At 42.7% G+C, this 11,930-nt stretch overlaps 1 protein-coding gene and 1 long non-coding RNA gene across 2 annotated transcripts in view; one reads left to right on the plus strand and one right to left on the minus strand.

The window, feature by feature from the left end:
- The window catches only part of ADGRD1 (adhesion G protein-coupled receptor D1), a 75,893-nt gene extending 67,656 nt beyond the window's left edge, over positions 1-8,237 (plus strand). Inside the window, exons 22-24 of the mRNA XM_078780366.1 lie at positions 2,913-2,954; positions 6,145-6,231; positions 6,432-8,237. Of these exons, the coding sequence (XP_078636492.1) occupies positions 2,913-2,954; positions 6,145-6,231; positions 6,432-6,554 (252 nt within the window). The 3' untranslated portion in view covers positions 6,555-8,237. The remainder of the gene's footprint in view (positions 1-2,912; positions 2,955-6,144; positions 6,232-6,431) is intronic.
- On the minus strand, positions 5-7,995 carry LOC144892642 (uncharacterized). Its single transcript, XR_013623845.1, has 3 exons — positions 7,935-7,995; positions 1,937-1,996; positions 5-57 (listed from the first exon to the last, which is right to left on the minus strand). It is a non-coding gene; the product is annotated as an uncharacterized LOC144892642 (long non-coding RNA).
- Positions 8,238-11,930: the final 3,693 nt, after the last annotated feature.

Consider the following 11,930-nt stretch of genomic DNA (forward strand, 5'->3'; position numbering starts at 1 on the left):
TGTAGGAGGATGTAATTGTCATATGCAGAATGCAGATCGATCTGTATAAATGATGAACTGTGTGGCAATTCACAAGTAATAAAAAATATTGAAACCATCAATAAACATTTTGCATACCCATGACAACATTAACACATAAATATGTTCAATGATGAAATTGCCATTAAACAAAACATTTTTTTATGATAAATCATCAATACAGATTTATTAATCCATCTCTAAATAAAATAAAACAAAACCATATAATGTGTGTCTAAAGGCATCATCAAGTATTCAAGACAACCAATGTACGGTATTATAAAATATAATTAGACAAAAAATATATGCACGTAAAATACAAAAAATGTAGCTAAAGCATCAATGCAATAGTTCCTTGTAAATACAACTCGTACCAAAATCCAAAAGAAACAAATATAAACCATCTGTAGATGCAAAGCCCGTCCACGTCTGCTTTGAATTCGGACTTCTTCTTCTTCCGTATGCTAAACATGCTAGAACAGCTAAAAAAAAAAATACAAAAAGATTGACGATTTTGGATGACCTTGACATTTTGACCTCAAAAGCAATAGATTTGAGTGACCCAATATGCAGGCCCTGCTCAAATTTCCAGTCAATCAGATGGAAATTAATTTTGTGAGATTGACCTTGATGGAACACAGGTTACACTCGATATATTGGGTCACTGACAGATTGATATGACTAACATGTTGATATTTTATGCAACTTTGATCTTTGACCATTTGATGTAAAACTCGAATGGCACTCAGTGGAGAGCATACCTCCACCTGGTTGGCCGTATCACTCAATGGTGAAGAATCACTTAAAAATTATACTAGCTGGATCAGGATCCGGATCTTCACCAAAATTGAATCGATTCTTCCTCGTCACACACCCAACCGGTCCAAGAAGTTTCGTCCAAATCCGTCCATAACTTTGTGAGATATCCTGCTATGTATCGTTTTTGGCCCTATCTTCCAATGTTGAAGAATCACTTTAAAAATTCTACTGGCCGGATCCGGATCCTGATCTTCACCAAAATCTAATCATTTCGTGCTTGTCACATACGCTACGTCTCTGCTAAATTTCGTCCGAATCCGTCCACATCTTTTTGAGATATTTTGTTCACAATCGGACAGACAGACAAGCAGGGGTGAAAACATTACCTCCATCCACCTTTAGTGGCGGAGGTATTAATTAATGTCATACTTATTGAGGAATGAATGAATGACAAGGTGGGAATGACATCACAATATGACACCAGGATCGTTTATGCAGTGTGGCAATCCCACAACAAATAAAATACATTTACACCAATCTACACTACAAATGTAAAACTCCCTCTCACAGAGACATCTTAATACAATTGTTACTATTGCCACACAGCCACCTATAACAACTAGAACAGCACTCGCAGAGCGCAGTCTCGCCTCACACATTCATTCTGATCAAAAATACCATCATTATCTGAACTCGCTACAATTATGGCCCATATACCCAGAGTATCCATGCACTCTAGTATGTCACATAGTTTCTTGGCATGGGTTATAAACGTCATAAATTTAATTATTCACTCACATCGGGTCATAGATCAGATATATAAAGTTTAAGATTGTTCGGATCAGGATTTCAATTCAACCAATTATAGCTGGAATACCACTTCACTGATGACAGCATCGTTATCACCCTATATTTCCAATGGTTAGTTGATGGCATATGTTAAGTTTAGGTTTTTTTCGTTGAGCGGCTTCGGAGAAAATTATGTCCAAATTTCTACCTTTAATCTAATATGGCTGCCGTACCATGTGACATGACATCAGAGTTATCAATAAAATATTCTCCATGGAGAGTCCCTCCTATGTTTAAAGTTTTGCATCGATCAGACAAGCAGTTGCAGAGGAAACATTTTTAAAGTGAAAAAATAATAACATGGACACACCTGCACACACACAGGTGGATACTTTGAAACCTGGGAGGGCTCCGTTCCAGCTTCTGAAATCTGTACATGGAGATCACGACCAACAACACACACACACACACGCACGCACACACACACACACACACACACACACAAGATATGTAGACAGGGGCGTGCAATAGTCTCACATCCCCTCTGGGATGAGACAAAAAATGTCAAAATATCTCATGATGGCAAACGTAAAAGGGTTGCGGTGTGGTATTGTGGTTTCATTCCTTCTTTACCATTCCTTCCCACCTTGTTTGGTTGTTTTTTTGGAATTGCATCCTGCCATGTATTTCATTTTGTTTTAGTTTTTTTCTGATTATTATTAATAACTTAATGCATTTAACTTTGAAGGTCGCGAATTTCAATCTATATTTAAAATGACAATATACTTACATACACACATGTATATACACTGTACATCCACATACATATACATTGCACATCCACATACATGTACAATGTACATCCAAGCTAACAATATTTCCCACAAATCCTCTCTCCTCCCCCGCTCCTTCACCCCCTTTAATAAGAAAACACATTAAATTTAACCTCTTCCTGTTTTCTTTAGGTCCATTAACATTACACCAGACTTTATTCATCGATACATTTGTTAAAATGGAATTGTACTCTTTTGATACCGTGCTCTGCTACATTAATCAATGTTATTTTGGTGATTATTCATTATCTACATTAAATGGTTATTATATATTTATTTATATTCCAGGTTCTTCCCTCCCTCCCCCCTCCCAGCCCGACCCCGCCCTCCTCTCCCCTCCCCGTACACACAATCCTAGTAAAGGTAGCCCACATAATTCCATGAGGTTTCCATAACCCCTGACGTTAGGACGTTATTTAACATACAAAAATACTATATTATATACAATTCAGAATATGATAACAATTATTTTCCTCCTTTTTGTTTTATTAATTGCACGATTTTCCCCATCAGGGTGTTTTCATCTTCCTCTTTCACTGCCTCCTGAACTCAGAGGTGAAGTCACTCAAATGTATGATGAGAAAACATCGGAGTTTGTAAAAACGGATGAGGTTAAACGAGGTGTTGAAGAGTCTTATTAACTAAGGGTTGCACCATTACGAGTGTAAATCATGTATTCCAGTAAAAATATGACGCATGTTTATTACATTTTCATTGTTTTACTGCGTTGCCTAAGGAGGTAAATCTTGTCTTTGTCCGCACACCCAAGTGTTCTTGTCTGCCTTTTGTCTTTTTCTCAACCAAAACCATTTCGGTAGAATGAGAGGACTCGATAAATGAGGTAAAACATGTTTATGACCTGGTGACGAGTTGGCTCTCCCCAATGGAAACCCATTGAAGGACTCGATACAGTATTTAGGTATTTAGGGAGTCTCTCCCCTGATATTCCGATTACAGATGAAATGTCCATACACGACTGGTGCCTGAACTGTGCAGGGATGAAACCGGTTAAACTACATTCCACCCAGCTTGTGGAGGAGGAAGGTGATAACAAAACCACGAGGTGGTGAAACAAGCTGAGATTCAAATTTTACGAACATCACATTGAGAGCCTGAGAGTGACGTTTCACCATTGGCTAGGAGGCATTGAGCATCTTTTTGGATAAAAAGGAGACATTTGGTTGATGAATTTGTTGGTTGTTGGTGTTGGTTCTGCCATAAGAGTACAAATTGGTTGTGATGTACTGGGTGCAGGTTGCCTCATCCTCTGCATTCGTTGTGCGTTTTGGAAACCATCTTTGATGTATAGATTGCGGTGATTGAACGTGGCGGGCATCGACTGGATGGAACTAGGCCGTGCGGAGACCTCTTTGACCCTTTGAAGGCATGTTTGGTCATGGGACGATCTTCCAGCTATTCTTGACCCATGACCCCCAGAGTGTACACCCAGTACAGTGACGCTGAACATTGCTTTCTATCCGGTGGGCTTGGGGCTGTGGTTGGGAGGGCTAATGGGGGCAGAAAAGATCATGGTTTTGGATAGGGGATGATCTGTGATGGTGGAGAACAGCTGTCTTGTAGACCTGGAGCAAAGACTGAGATTGAAGAGATTGTGGAAGTTGGTGGAAAAAATAAATGAGTGGAGGTGGGCAGTTAGCCTGGATTTTGGCAGTATGGGAAGAAGAGAGATACAAGCAGACCATGTGCTCAAGTCCTTGGTGTCCACGCCATCAAGCTAAGCAAGGTGTGAGGCAGGTGAGCCAGCCCAGAGGTGAGAGCAATACTCCATCAATCTGTAGAAGAAGGCCTTATAGGTGGATAGGAGTTCAGGTGTCCCAAGGAAGACCTTTCTACGGCAGAGGATGTCAGTGACTGGCTTTGGAGGCCAACTTTGAAATGTGATTTGCCCTAAACATATCATGACTGATAGTGAGACCCAGGAGTTCGAGTGATTGAACTTCCTCAAGAGGATTGTTAAGAACGTAGATGTGAGGTTTGTCATATGGTCCTTTTGCAGAGAGAGAGACAGAGACAGAGACAGATACAGAGACAGACAGAGAGAGAGAGAGAGAGAGAGAGAGAGAGAGAGAGAGAGAGAGAGAGAGAGAGAGAGAGAGACAGACACAGAAAGAGACACAGAGACAGAGAGAGACACAGAAAGAGACAGAGACGACATGTTCCAAGTGTTTGACCAGCTTGTGATTTTGTCAAGGTTTAAAGAGAGGGAAAAGACTGCAGCGTGCCTGGCTGAAGGATGAAGGATGTCACAGCAGAGGGTGGAGGCATTAGGAAATGGATAAAGAGAATTCAAGGGATTCAGAGAGTTCATTTATGTAGATCAGGAATAGGACTGGGCCAAGAACACTGTCTTGAGGTACTCTAACCTTGACAGGGAGAGGAGATGAAAGGATTCCGTTGAGTGCCACACATTGGTTCCAAAAGTAGAGGAATTCAGTAACCCACACATTGAGTTGACCATGGATGCCATAGGCAGACAGTTTGGAGAGCAAGGTGGGATGCCAGACTGTATCAAAATCACGAGATATGTCCAGAGAGACGACCCTGATCTCATGTCTGACATCACATGCCTCCATCCATTGTTGGGAGATTAGAAGCAACACGTCCCAGGTGGAGTGACTTGGTCTGAATTTAAATTAGTGATCTGACATGGCTGTTGGAGAAAAGGAAGGATTTCACATCAACCGAGATGATCGGTTACATGACCTTGCTGATAATTAGAAGTAATGTCATAAATCGAGGAAAGAAGGGTGGGACCCTTACATTGTAATATAAATGAATATATGAATGATCGTGTTAAGGCCATTTCCCCTGCTAGAGCGGGGGTTAGCCTTGCGGGCCCATTTCCCCTGCTAGAGCGGGGGTTAGCCTTGCGGGCCCATTTCCCCTGCTAGAGCATGGGTTAGCCTTGCAGGCCCATTTCCCCTGCTAGAGCTGGGGTTAGCCTTGCGGGCCCATTTCCCCTGCTAGAGCAGGGGTTAGCCTTGCGGGCCCATTTCCCCTGCTAGAGCTGGGGTTAGCATTGCGGGCCCATTTCCCCTGCTAGAGCTGGGGTTAGCATTGCGGGCCCATTTCCCCTGCTAGAGCTGGGGTTAGCTTTGCGGGCCCATTTCCCCTGCTAGAGCTGGGGTTAGCCTTGCTGGCCCATTTCCCCTGCTAGAGCGGGGGTTAGCCTTGCGGGCCCATTTCTCCTGCTAGAGCAGGCGTTAGCCTTGCGGGCCCATTTCTCCTGCTAGAGCAGAGGTTGGCCTTGCGGGCCCCATGACAATCATGGTTTCCTGTTTGAGGCAATGTTTTTTATGCCCTTCCTGACGCCAACCCTTAGTCGCCTCTTACGATGCGCAGGGATACGGTGTACCCGGGTACACACCTGGATCATTCATCCCAGCAAGCTGGTGCTCAATTTGCCGACCTCAGAGGGATGACAGGCTGAGTCAACCCCCCTGGCGTTAATTCAGCGATCGCTCAGGATTCGAACTCAGGATCCCAGGATCCCAAACCTGCACCCAAACTGCTAAGCCAACACCAGGCTGTAATAATTGTAATAATTGCAGAAAATACATCTTAGTCCTCTGCAATAGTGCTGTGTGGACCTCGTCATGACTCGGTGCACATCTTATTAAATAAATGAAGGACTAAGGTTGTGATTCCACCCATATTACAGGTATAAATTCAAACTGAATTTGGATCTTCATGGTGACTAACCTGTTTCCTGCACCGTTGCTAGGTCCGCGCAGCCTTCAAGCACAAGACTAAAGTATGGAGTCTCAGTAGCAGCATGGTGAGACCCCTGCGCCACATGCACTCTGACGCGGTAAGCACTTCTTCATCAGCACCTGCAAGTACCATGCTCATCACCAAATGCACGGTCTGCATGCACTTGCTACAATAACTTATTGCCTCTTCTTCATCCCTAACTATAACTATTCGTTCGACTCTCAATAGGATCCACATCCATAAGCTATCATTCCATTTTCTATCATTTAAATTGTCTGATTTCCTTCTCACACACAGGGAATTGGAAAGTGCAATGGCTTGCGGAATTTACCAATGGAGAGCCGCCTGAGCCCGGTGTTGGGGCGGAGGCCTGAACCTTTTGAACATTCCGGGGGAGGCCTGAACCTGAACCTGACTTAATACTGAGTTGAGTCCAGGAATGGCATTCATGTCTTCAGAGGATCTGACGAGTAAATCCTCGTCTATTGCTACACCATCTTGACGGTTATTTGGATATGCCCGCTCTAGCCAACAGCGGTCTTACACTCTATGTAGCTATTTGGTGATGAGCTCTGGGCTAACACCATTTTCTTTCACATTGTAGTGGCATAAGAGATGTTTTCTTAAACCCTAACAGCAGACCATCACTTCTTAAACCATCAGCAGCTTAGCCCTAACAAGTACAAAAAGTTTTAATTAAAACAAAAGCCACGTCGATGTTACACAATGCCTAGATGCAGCTGTGCCTATAACGTCGATGTTGTAGGCACAGGACATTCCTATTGATTCGATTACTTGATGTTATTTTTGTGCAAAGTGAAAATATATCGGCAATTTCCCGTGTGTGGCGACGAATTTTTAATATATCTCGGCATTTTCCCGTGTGTGGCGACGAATTTTTAATATATCTCGGCATTTTCCCGTCTGTTATTTCGGGCGGTGTATGACTGACCATGTCGCGATAAAAAAAAAAATCTCAATGGACTTGAAGTTACAGGCCTTTGAGAATTCATTTCATTCTATAAAGGGCAACTTTCATCGGATTTTCTTCCCGTTTTTTTTCAACCGAGTCTAAAACTATGTTAGCGACTGTGAAAAATGAAATGATATATCGAATTTGATTTGAAATAAAACTGTGTGAGAGAGGAAGACACCACGGGCCTACAAAACAGGCCTCAAAGCTATGCGAGTTAATAAAATGGTGGATATTTGTTTATATGAAGCCTCTCCCACAATGGGTGGAGCTATGGTTCCCAGAATGGGTGGAGCTTTGAGGTTTTGTCTTCTCTGCAAGAACAAGAACAAGAAGAAGAACAACAACAACAGCAGAGGGCACTCTATTAGCAGCGTCTGCGACGTGGCTAAAAATGAACCGCTACATTCGAAGAGCCTTGCCATTTTGTGCTCAAAACCACCCGACTTGTCATATGTTAACTAGGCCTCACAGCTTATTATTGTCATCGAGGTCACTCGATTTGGCTGCTTCTCCTTATTCGATATGGCTTATGAACATTTCTGTTAACCATCCTGGTCCCTCACTTGTGATTTTTCTCCTTTATGCACGTGCTGCGAAATCATCGACGTGGATCCTCTTTTTATTTGCTCTCGTTTATCCATGTAGGTATTCTTTACTGCCCATGTTGTACTTTATTATGATTTTACGATTTATTATGTTTTGAGAGGAAGCCATTTTGGGCAATGAACTTTCTGCTAATGATCATACTCACCTGCTTACCTGTTTATTTCATGCATATATTCACAATATTGTCCAATAGGACGGTGTAGAACTAGCACACTTACCTTTTTGAGGTGTTTAGTGTGGGTTTGATTCCCGATCCGACTATTAACTGTTCGATTGGTGCTTCGTAGGCCGGGGGAGTTGTTCCTCGGATGGAATTAGCTGGTGGGTGGAGACGTGGCTCTCCTGAAGAGTGTGAGTTATCACCGGTACCCTGAACAAATGACAAATTCCTTGCCGAACTAGGCCTGGAGATAATGGGCACCACTGGATCAATTTACTTTCGTATAATAATATATAACTTTCATATAATATGTTACTTATAATTTCTGGATTCTGACTTCAAATAAAAACAAACAATTTGACATCTCATGGAATTTATCTGCCAGGGTGTGATAAGATCAGGTAACTCCAGGGTAACATCTCCAAGCACTCATACCCCACCTGTCACAGCAGTAGCAGATAAAATGGCCACAACTACAACATTTAACAACTTCATGACTTGCAGTACCTTTAATGAATGCACACATTTCAATGGAATGAGCCACAGTCATGACGATGGATCATTGGATCAAGGTCCAGCACATGACCATCATCATCATAACGTTGACAGTTGCTTCTGATGAGGAGTGTGCTCGGTGGTTCCATTGCTGTCAACTCAGCGGAGACGAGCAGAAAAAATGACAACAATGTAACTTTGAGAGTTACGGAAGATAACCTCTGAACATTCATTCCATTCCCTAACGTAACGAGACTGGAAAACAAGAGGCAAAACGTGTTGACAGTTTTTCCTATTTTTGGAACAATTATCTTCATATGGAAAAACGTCTTGTTGGTTGGAGATACTTCCAGTGATGTCGTACAAAAGGGGATTTTATTTTGACTGGCTGTGCTTGTTTAACCCAGGATTTACCAAATTAATGAATAACAAAATGATGTTGATTGCTTACGTCGAGTTGGCAGAATAGTCGAGGTATGCATATTTGCCTCTGAACCGTCTAGCCCGGGTTCGAATTCTGACCCGGCTATGTAAACTGCCATCCTGGTGTTCTGCGTGCAGGTCGAGGTATCAATGTGTACACCATCAATTGGTTTAGCTGGACGACCCTTCTGTCTGTGCTTTTCATTGGTACTTGGTGGTTTTAGAAAAGAGTAGGTGAGTTATCCTCGATTTGTCTGCGTACTGGGCAAATTACAAAATACCGTGAAATGGGGTGAATAGGGACAGCAAGGTGAATAGGGACAGCAAGGTGAATAGGGACAGCAAGGTGAATAGGGACAGCAATGTGAATAGGGACAGCAATGTGAATAGGGACAGCAATGTGAATAGGGACAGCAAGGTGAATAGGGACAGCAAGGTGAATAGGGACAGCAAGGTGGATAGGGACAGCAAGGTGAATAGGGACAGCAAGGTGAATAGGGACAGCAATGTGAATAGGGACAGCAAGGTGAATAGGGACAGCAAGGTGAATAGGGACAGCAATGTGAATAGGGACAGCAATGTGAATAGGGACAGCAATGTGAATAGGGACAGCAAGGTGAATAGGGACAGCAAGGTGAATAGGGACAGCAATGTGAATAGGGACAGCAAGGTGAGTAGGGACAGCAATGTGAATAGGGACAGCAAGGTGAATAGGGACAGCAATGTGAATAGGGACAGCAAGGTGAATAGGGACAGCAATGTGAATAGGGACAGCAAGGTGAATAGGGACAGCAAGGTGAATAGGGACAGCAAGGTTAATAGGGACAGCAAGGTGAATAGGGTCAGCAAGGTGAATAGGGACAGCAAGGTGAATAGGGACAGCAAGGTGAATAGGGACAGCAAGGTGAATAGGGACAGCAAGGTGAATAGGGACAGCAAGGTGAATAGGGACAGCAATGTGAATAGGGACAGCAAGGTGAATAGGGACAGCAAGGTGAATAGGGACAGCAAGGTGAATAGGGACAGCAATGTGAATAGGGACAGCAAGGTGAATAGGGACAGCAAGGTGAATAGGGACAGCAATGTGAATAGGGACAGCAAGGTGAATAGGGACAGCAAGGTGAATAGGGACAGCAAGGTGAATAGGGACAGCAATGTGAATAGGGACAGCAAGGTGAATAGGGACAGCAAGGTGAATAGGGACAGCAAGGTGAATAGGGACAGCAAGGTGAATAGGGACAGCAAGGTGAATAGGGACAGCAAGGTGAATAGGGACAGCAAGGTGAATAGGGACAGCAAGGTGAATAGGGACAGCAAGGTGAATAGGGACAGCAAGGTGAATAGGGACAGCAATGTGAATAGGGACAGTAAAGTGAATAGGGACAGCAAGGTGAATAGGGACAGCAAGGTGAATAGGGACAGCAAGGTGAATAGGGACAGCAAGGTGAATAGGGACAGCAAGGTGAATAGGGACAGCAAGGTGAATAGGGACAGCAAGGTGAATAGGGACAGCAATGTGAATAGGGACAGCAAGGTGAATAGGGACAGCAATGTGAATAGGGACAGCAAGGTGAATAGGGACAGCAAGGTGAATAGGGACAGCAAGGTGAATAGGGACAGCAAGGTAAATAGGGACAGTCACTAATACAAAAAAATAATAATCAAGAAATTGGGACAGTTTGGAGAGACTTTTTATCCCATATTTTTTTTCATTGGCTCCGTGGTTTATATTATGGGTGCATATTATGTGCATCCATCTGAGCTTTCAATTTAGCAATAAGTTGGAAACTCAGGATTGTTTCTTGCTGATTATTTTTTTGTATTAGTGACTGTCCCTATTCACCCGTAAAACGGGGTGAATCGGGACAGCCATAAAAATCCTATTTATTCCTATTTAACCCATATATGGGGTTAATAGGGACTATAAGTTGCTTTTTTTTAAAACAAGAGAACACTTTCAACCCAAATATCAACAAATCAGTATGGTTATCAATTTTCAACGAAAAAGGTTTCCGAACTTTTTTCAGTTTGTGTCCCTATTCACCTTGCTGTCCCTATTCACCTTGCTGTCCCTATTCACCTTGCTGTCCCTATTCACCCCATTTCACGGTACTGTTCAAATCGGCTAGAGTCGAATGTCTGGCCTAGCTAGTCGGTTGGTGAAAGACTTGGACCAGAATCATTCCCCCTTGGCTGACCCCACAGTGTGGGAATAATTGGGGACAGTAAAGGAGTATTGGGGACAGTAAAATAGTATTGGAAGAAGAAGAAGAAGAGTCGATGTTTTTCAAAAGAAGAGTTGATGGGTTTCTTCATGCCCTGAAAATTTCAGAGTTGAAGGCCAAAAGGAACAGACTTCATGAACATTTATAATAAATTTGTCATATAAATGGAACGTTTTTTTGAAACAGCCACTTATTACGGGAAAGCTGGAATGATAATGTTTTGGTAAAGGAAAACTAAATTTGGGTTTTGGATGAAAAAAGTGAAGCACAACAGGAATGCCCTCAAGTAGATTGGAATTCAAAGTATGACACTGAAGCTGTAAGGTTTTGTTTGTGGATTAATAAAGTAGGGTTACCATATTTGAACTTTCAAAAAATAGGGGCAATACCCCTGGCACTCACCTGGTAGAATAAACAGTATACTACACTGACTAAAGGTATTTTAAACCAATTTCAATGGTTGCTAGAAGACAGGGCAGCATGTAGAATCATACTAACATAACTAAAATCATACTAACAGACTTTAAACAAACAAACAAAAAATACCGATTTTGGGGGGAAACCCCTCCATCCCGTATACCTCCTCAGACCCCAATTTTTCTAATGCCTTGAACAAACATTGGTACATCATGGGTGATGAAGGTTATGTTCAAGTTTCATTGAAATTGTGTGTGTAGCTTTATAGAAAAGTGTAAATACCTACTTTGGGGGGGGGGGGGCAATCCCCACCTCCCGTCCCTCCCCCATTGACCCCCTTAGGGCCCGATTTTTTTTAATGCCGTGAACAGACTTTGGTACATTACGGGTGGTGAAGGTTATGTTCAGGTTTCATTGAAATTGTGTGTGTAGCTTTATAGAAAAGAGTAAATACCTACTTTGGGGGGGGGGAAATCCCCACCTCCCGTCCCTCC

This window comes from Myxine glutinosa, chromosome 6 (assembly GCF_964187855.1).
Source record: "Myxine glutinosa chromosome 6, kmMyxGlut1.1, whole genome shotgun sequence".
Lineage (NCBI taxonomy): Eukaryota > Metazoa > Chordata > Myxini > Myxiniformes > Myxinidae > Myxine > Myxine glutinosa.